At 50.3% G+C, this 8,359-nt stretch overlaps 1 protein-coding gene across 1 annotated transcript; it reads right to left on the bottom strand.

Annotated features, from left to right (window-relative positions):
- Positions 1 to 2,321: 2,321 nt before the first annotated feature.
- LOC115275167 (cystatin-C-like) lies at positions 2,322 to 6,503 on the bottom strand. Its single transcript, XM_029918798.1, has 3 exons — positions 6,175 to 6,503; positions 3,513 to 3,626; positions 2,322 to 2,669 (listed from the first exon to the last, which is right to left on the bottom strand). The coding sequence occupies exons 1-3, from the start codon at positions 6,418 to 6,420 to the stop codon at positions 2,586 to 2,588; spliced, it is 444 nt and encodes a 147-aa protein (XP_029774658.1). The 5' UTR covers positions 6,421 to 6,503; the 3' UTR covers positions 2,322 to 2,585.
- Between the last annotated feature and the right edge of the window lie 1,856 nt (positions 6,504 to 8,359).

Here is an 8,359-nt window from a genome sequence, read left to right as displayed (position 1 = left end):
GGCACCTAGGGTGCCCCAACCTGCACTTGTGTGGTGTGGGCTGTGCAACACAAGGCTGGATGGCAAGAGAATGTGTGGAGAGCTTGAGGTGAGCCAAGCTGTGTGTACAGCTCGCCATCTCCTACCCCCAACTTCCGTAAGGAAAAGAGAATTAGAAGTGTGCTCACAAAGGGATGGCTTTACAGCAAATCACCAATTCATCGTGGTGCCTGCATCTAAACCCAGGATACTTCACCAAGTTAGGGAAAACCTGCATGGAGCCCTCATCCCCAGGGCACCACTTCTGTGTACCATCTGCTCTTCTCAACACATGCCCAAGTCCATGCACCCCACAGGGACCAAGCCTAGGCTCACACTCTACCTCTTGAGGCCTGTGCACAGTGCTTTGTCTCTCTGATCCCAGCCCCTTTCCTTAGGTGTGGTGTCCATTAAGAAGAGACTGTAAAGCAACCAAAGCATTTATCTGGGGTCTTAAAGATTGTAATTAAGGAGACACAGAGGCATTGAAATCCAAAGTGTGCTCCAAACTTGGAACTGAGAGTGCAGGATTATGGAAGCAAAAACCCATGGCTTCATAATTTGTTTTTGAAAGAATTATGATTGGTGCTGGCAGAGTTCACACTTACTGCCTCATACATGATTAGTCATTTGGCAAATAGGTGTCACAGTATCTCTATTTCAGTCCAAAGTGGAAGGATATGTTCCAGGTGGTCCAACTGTAATTGACAAGTGCTCAGAAAATTTTAATAGAAGAGAGTGGTGCACAGGTAATGTGCACTGTGAACCATTTTGAATGATTCTCTTAGCAATTGTGCATCTTCTTCCACAATGGTGGACATGAGACAAGGCACACAATCTTGTTGGGGCCCACCTAGTCACCTGGAGGAGGCACATAGGATGGGGACAGTCCCCACTCATTCCCAGCATTGTGCTGAGTTCTACCCTTGCCGGGTGCTGCAGCCACCCCTGAGATGCCAGGACTCGGGCCATGTGGGTGGGTCCCCTTTGTCATTTCACCTTCTTTGTTCATGGCAATAAACCAACCAGATCATCATTCATGCTGCTCTGTGTGTGGAAGATTTGGGGAACATGGCCCCAGAACTACTAGCCCCTTGAGAGGGCTTTACTCCTTTGCAGGAAATGGTCAATACAAGGAGAGTGCAGGGTGTGGGGTACGCTTTTAGTTCTCTTTTGTTTAGGATTAGATTGTTTCTATTTTGGAGTCCTAAGGTATCCATTAGACTACAGAATGATGGTGAACTAAGGGTAACATTCCCTATTAATTACAATGTCCTTAGAATAAGAAGGAAGCCCACTCTATGTCAATCTCATTTATGGTTTCTTTGTTTTTTTAATTTATTTTTGAGAGACAGAGAGAGAGAGAGTGAGAGCAGGGGAGGGTGAGAGAGAGAGAGACAGAGAGAGACAGAGAGAGAGAGAGATACAGAATCCGAAGACAGTCTCCAGACCCTGAGCTAGCTTTTAGCACAGAGCCTGATGTGGGGCTGGAACACACGAATCGTGAGATCATGACCTGAGCCGAAGCCAAACACTCAACCAACTGAAACCAACTGAGCGACACAGGCGCTCCTCCATTTATGGTTTCAATTCTACATCCGTTATATGAAATTCTACTACACAAGGACTTATTTTAAATGGGACCCCAGAATATGGGCATGGTATAAAACCATTTACAAACTACTTCCTGCACTGTATCTGAAGAAGATGTTGCTTTCAGTCTCATTTCACTCTGGATTCTGACCTCGATTCTGATTGGTATTTCCCTAATAGTTACACAGACACACATAACACTTTGTCTCTATTTCCTGGAGGTGCCTTGTAGCCTTTTGTGGAAAGAGGTAGATATAAATCATTATTTGTCTAGTCTGTAGAGAACTTGATCAGTGAAAATCAGCCCCAGAAGTGTGAGGCTCAGCACATGTGGTTAAAATCTATTACCTGGCAGATCCCTGCTCAGGGTGGCCCTGGGCTATGGGCTCAGTCTGAGCCCTGTCTCCTGCCCATTCCTGCTCACCATCTGAATTCCTTTCAAACACAGCAGCCAAATCTCCAGGATCAGCAGCCTAGTTTCCCTCCTCTCCTCTGTGATTACCAGGAGTCATTATGCTAAGGGGCTGAGTTCCCAGCCTGCTACTGATTCAATCATCCCAAAAAGTGGCAGCATGCTTCCCCCTGGAAACCTGTCAGCTCTCCACTCCTTGCCTGTCCTCTAAAGTCAGTGGGACTAGGGACTCTTCATAAAGACACTTCCCAAACCTTTTTTTAATATATATTCCCAAGACAGGAAATAACTCAAGAGATAGCCAATGTTACTTTTTATTCATGAAGACAGAGCAGAACAAGTACACTACATACTGGTACATTTGGAAAGCAGTTAAAAGAAAGGTGTTACAGTCAATTAGCTGTTCAAAAAATGCCCCAGAACCCTTTTCTATTTTCTCCTGGGACCAGCACATTGAGGGGACATCACGTGGACAGGGCCACCCTTCCAAGGCTTAGGAGTTCTACAAGGGGGAGCAGAGTGGGAGAAAGAGGCCAGAGCAACCAGCCTGGAACAGGGTCCTCTATGCATCCTGGCAGTTGGACCTCACCAGGGATGTCTTGCCCAGCCAGGGGACAGTGTATATCTGGAAAGAGCAGAGCGTTTTCTGCAAAAGGGAAAAGAAAGAGATAGTTAGGGTTACAGTGCAAAAGGAACAAGTCTAGCCTCGAGATGTCGGAACAGGTATGGAATGGTAGTGGGAGTCTCAACCCCCACCTTGCAGAGCCCCAGCACACTAAGCAGGGCTCTGCAGTGATCATTCGGTCACCAGGCTCATCCTTTAACTCCAAGAGACTGGGATCCTGTCCCTTACCTCCAATCAGCAGGATTCCACAAGCTCATTCTCCCTGCATATCCCTTTAAGGAGCAGCCTATGGTAGGCTCCAGAGCCCCCAAGGGACCAGGGACTGCCCCCAAGTTCCCTGACCTCCGGTCAGGCCAGCACTAGGACGGGTGCCGAGAGAAGGATCCAGGGGCTGGGGTTAGAGTTCAGGAAACACAGGAAAGCCCCAGGGAATAGGGGGAGGTAAGGGGGTATACAGCCCTCCCCAGAGGCCAAGACCCAGAAGGGCAACAAGCATCTGGTGAGCACGGCAGCACCAGGTTTTGGCTGCTTACAAGCAAGCCTCTGATTCCCTCTAATCCATTCAAGTGGCTGAGGCTAAGATTAAGGAAAGGGTCACCTCTCTTCTTCTTTTTCTCTGTCTTTCCAGCAAACACCCCACAGCTGCTCCTTATCCCACAGACAACAACCTGCACCACACACGGTGCCCCCATTCACCAGTTAAAACCCACTTACAAACTCAAATAGTCACGTGCACACACATGTCCTCCATGCACCCAACACTGGCACACCCCCCCCCCCCCAGCACCCACACATGATGCATCCCACAGGCACAGGCTCACTCCACCCCACTGCCATGCTTGGCTGCCTCCTCCAGGCACATACCCTCATCAGGTGTGGCTGGTCATGAAAGGGACAGGTCTCCAAGTTGGGCTGGGCCTTGGTACATCTGGTTCGTCCGATCTCCACGTCCAAGAAGTAGTTCATCCCAGCCACGACCTGCATACCGACCGGGAGAGCAGGATTTGTTTACAACACCCCCCAATTTCCCACACAATTACCTTCCTGCTTTCGGGGCCTCACACCAGCATTCACTGCTGCCAAAGCAGGTACCCTGGAAAACCACAGCCACCTCCTAAGGGCTGGCTAAGCTGCTGTGCCCAGACCCTGCTTGTGACTAGTTCACAGAGGGGATCCGGAAGGCCTCAGGCAGCCTGGCAGGAGGAGAAGCAGGAAGACAGAAGTCAGAGGTCAGAGGCCAGGGACCAAAATTCTGTTAACCGGGTTCAGGAGGGAAGGCACAGTCTGGGGAGCCAGCACAGGTCAGCTAATAAACTCCAGCGCCAGGAGCCAGGGAGGGAACTAAGCCCACAGTGAGGGTTCTGTGCTGGACCAAACAGAGTGGATTTGGTTCTGAAAGGTAGTCATGTGATGGGTGCAATTAAGCTTAAATTCCAATTAAGAGGAGCAACCCCATAGATATTCATATTATCTCAGTGTAACAAAGGTTTGTTTATTTCACAGTAGGAAATGACATGCCTCCCTCTCTCTATTACACAGACACACACATACATGTTTTAGGCCAATAAAACACTGACCCTGGAATGTCTACATTTGAAGTGCAATTTTTGATGGGAATATTTCTAAAGTGTGTCACACACCTGCCTGTCTTTTACACTCGAGATTACAGTATAGAAGCAAACCTTGTCCTCACACAGGGAATCTCACAGACATGACTCCTTAGAGCTTGGAGAAACACGGGAGCCTGAGACCAAGCTCCACATCCTACCTGGTAGAACCACAGGCAGGTCCCATGATCCCTCTGCTGTCACTTTCCCCAGTGAGCTGTGGCGTGAAGCCAGTGTCACACTGGAGAAGAGTAGGCTGGGGGGAACCTAGTGAACAGGGAGCACATGTCCCATCCAAAGGACACAGTGCCAGCCAACCACTGCAAGAGGAGAAATGGTCTGTTCTGGGCCAACCTTCTTAAGTTTCAAAAGAAGGCCCATGATCCCTAAATGCTGGCATGCACTACCAGGCTTTCATTGCTGTGAGGCTCTATTCTGCTCTGGAATGGGCCCCAGGACAGCTGGCCCAAATCCTCACCCTCGTTAGAGGATAAACACAGAGCTGCAGTGCCACAGTGTCCCTTCCCCTTCCACACTCCCTCCTACCCCTCTCTGGACTCCCATGACTATGTTCTTTATCTGATCAGAACTCCAGGACAGGCTGGCAGAGGCAGGGGTCAGAAGCAATCCACTCACTACCCCTGGATGTTGGCAATGATGGGGCAATATCAGGGTGGGAAATGTGACGGCACACCCAACAGGCTGTTCCCATGGATGTGACCTGTGGAGGAAGCGACCTTGAGGAGCCTTTCCTCCAGGATCTCAAGGCAGATTTAAATTCATATGCCAGACTCTCTGCTCTGGGAAGCACTGGGTACCATAGGCCAGCTCACTGACCCATCTGTGTTTGCTGACAAGCTCTGGGTGCTGAGGGAGGATGTCTGGTGTAGGCCCCAAATTCCACTGCAAGATGAGGACATGGAGGCCAGGTTAGGTTAGTGGCACCTACTTAGAAGAGGCTCGGAGAAGAACAGGACACTTCCACATGGCCTTAATCATCTCGAGGAAACATGTGGCCAATTCAAATTGAGCCCCAGGGTGCACCACAACTAGTTGAACCCTTCAAAAATGCCAAAGTCATAGATGGAGGGGTTGCTCCAGAGTAAAGGAGGCTGCAAGACAGTGCCTGCACCACATGACCTGGCAGTCCTGGGCTACACAGGACATCAGTGGGAGAACCAGTGACATCTGTATAAGGTCTATGTTTTAGATAACTGTCAGTGTTGATTCTGATTTCCGAAGTGTTATTGTGGTGCATAAGAAAATAACCTTCTTTCTAGGAAATACACAAAGAGGTGCATGTATCCCCGTACACACATGTATGTGCCTAGTAGAAAGCAAAATAGCATAATTTTAACATACAATAAATCTAGCTACAGAATCTACAAGGAGTTTATTCACTATTTTTGCTACTGCTCTGTAAGTCTGAAAAGTTAACGTCAAAAATTAAAAGGAAAAGGGTGCTTTAAAAAAATCCTTTAGTGGCAAAGCCAGGAGGGCACCTGGGTGTGGGGTCTGATTTTCCTTTGCTCATGGTCATTTAGTTGACAGCTCACACTGAGCCCCTGTGTCCCGTGAGGCTGGGGCATGGAGGTAGGGGGACTGGCCAGGGGCTTTGACTGCCAGGCTGGCTCTTGAAACCTGAAATGAAGGCCATGGGGGTGACCCAGTGTGCCGCCGGGTCCTTGGCACTCTCTGTAACACGCATGCAAAGGGCTGGCTGTGAGGGACAAGAGAGAGGAGGGACACCGCCCTCAGAGATGCAAGGCAGTCGTCTGTAGTCCCCGCCCAACCGCTTGGGCTCGGAGACTGACCCCTCCAAGAAGCTGGGCTGGCAGACCCGGTCCGGGCGGGTGACGTCAGGCAGCCGCGCCCTCTGCTCAGGGCCGCCCCGCCCCCACAGCCCGGCCAGTACTCACCTGCTTTTGGGCATGCAGCACCCGCATCGCGCGGCTGTGGTACGCGTCGTTGCTCGCCTTGTTGTACTCGCTGAGGGCGAAGTTCAGCGCCTGCTGCACGCCCTCTTCATTGACGTCGGCGTCCAACGGGGCGCCCACCATTGCAGACTTGCTGTTCCTCCTGCCGGTCCCGGGACTCACGGCCAGGGCCAGAGTCAGGGTCAGAGCCGCTAGCAAGAGCAGCAGGGTGCGCAGGGGCCCGGCCATGATGTGCTGGAAAGCTCACAGGTAACAGACTGGAGTGATCCAGAAAAGACGCACAGCTTGAGCCCAAGCGCCGCTCTTTTATTCCTTCAGCCCCACCCTCGGGCCTCCCCGCCCTCTCCGGCTCCGCCTTTGCCTCCGTCACCTACCCCTCCCCCGGGCCTGGGGCCCCTCCTCCGCGGAAGTCCTCTGCCTGCTCCCGGGTCCTGCCTCCGCTTCCTGTACTCCCCCAACCCAGCTCCTCCTTGCCAGTCCCAGCCCTCTAGACTGAGTCCGGCCCCTTTGACCGCATTCCCAGCTTTATTCCCCGGATCAAGCTTATTTTCTCTCCCCGGGGCTCCACCCTTCCTCTTAGCGTCTCTCCTCCATCTTAAGTCCCGCCCTTCCAGAGTGCTGGCCTTGCCCCCCGAGCCCCGCCCCCGCCCCTCCCCCCCAGCTTCTAGCCCTCCACTTAGGTCCTCCTATTGCATTTGGTCTGTCCCCGAGTCCAGCTCCAATCGAGCCAGCCCTGCTTCTACCGTGGATGGAGAGCTCCCAAGCCTAGCTCACCGTAGTCTTGCAGAAGGTGTCACTCCTCCGAGGGCCTGCAGTGCTCGTAACCCTCAGCCCTGCCTCCTTTGAAAGGAGAAATAGCTTTCTGGCTTCCTGGGGGTTGAGCATTGCATCTAAGTCTAGGAATCCCCAGAGCAGTGGGGAGGTTTCGGAGGGAGACTAAGGAAGGGCTTGTCTCTGTTCTGTTCTGGGGAACTCTTTTGCAAAACATAAATGAATTAACCTTTGTTTGGGAAAAGGTCATCAGGTTATCTTTTTCAGAATTCATTTATTTATTTAACCAACAGATCTTTCTGGGACTTCTCTCTGGCCACAAGATCTCAGGTTTATACATGGAGGATGGACTTAGTGAGCCTTGTACTTGTTATCAGAGGGCAACCGCCCAAGAGAGATGCAATGTGAACCATGTGTGACTTTGCATTTTACAGTACGTTAAAAGTAAAAAGGCAGGTGAGTGTAAACTTAGTATTTTTTATTTCACTCAATATATCCAAAATATTATTTCAGTATACACTGGCAATTGTTTAATGAGATATTTTATATATGTGTATCTTTGTGTGTGTGCTAAGTATTTGGAATCATGTATGTATGTTTTACACTCAGAGCAGGTGTCAATTTGGACTGGTCCCATTTCAAGCATCCCATGACCAAATATATGTGGGCTGTGATGTTGCACAGCCCAAGTTTAGGGTGTGTGTGTGGGGGGGGGGGTAGGGCCAATGATCCGGAATTATGATCAGGGTGTGATAGGTGCTCTGTTGAAAGTGAAATAGAAGGGATTGATAGAGAAAGGTGCTACTGAGTATGGCCAAGGAAACCTCTTGGAGAAAAGAGGCATTTCAGCTGAAACCTAAAGGAAAAGAAGTCTGGCCAAGATCAGGGAAAGACACTGAGAGGACATGGTCTGCTGGGGACTGTGCAGGTTAACAGAACCCTCAGTTCAGGACTGTATAGATATTGGCTCCAGTATATCCTCTGCAGGAAGTGGTCAAAGGCATTTTTAGTTATACAGAAAGGAAGAGATACACTGAGCAGGGAAAGAAAGGGCTGCCCTGGCCAGATACTTCTAAGCATGAGTGGCTATCTTCTGAGGGTACGGATTGGCTCTCACCATGATTTCCCCATCCATGCCAGGCAGCTGGGCCTTCAGTCTTAGAAGGGTATGTGGCACAGAGAGTAGGCTGAAATGTCTCATCTTTTGTCATTAGGAAGGAAATGCGGGTTACCCCAATAGCCAGAACTTGGTGGCAGATGTGAATGTGGTAGAAGGTTGTGTGTGGCTTAATACATGCTGCTGTCTGTCCATTATGCTGCCTATTTCTGATGCTGTATTAGGACTCTGGCATGTGCCACACGAGGAAGGGTGGGCATCTTGATAGTGCAATATCTC

Source organism: Suricata suricatta, chromosome 12 (genome assembly GCF_006229205.1).
Source record: "Suricata suricatta isolate VVHF042 chromosome 12, meerkat_22Aug2017_6uvM2_HiC, whole genome shotgun sequence".
Taxonomy (NCBI): Eukaryota; Metazoa; Chordata; class Mammalia; order Carnivora; family Herpestidae; genus Suricata; species Suricata suricatta.
Note: the sequence above shows the minus strand (reverse complement) of the source record. Positions and strands in the feature narration are given on the sequence as shown.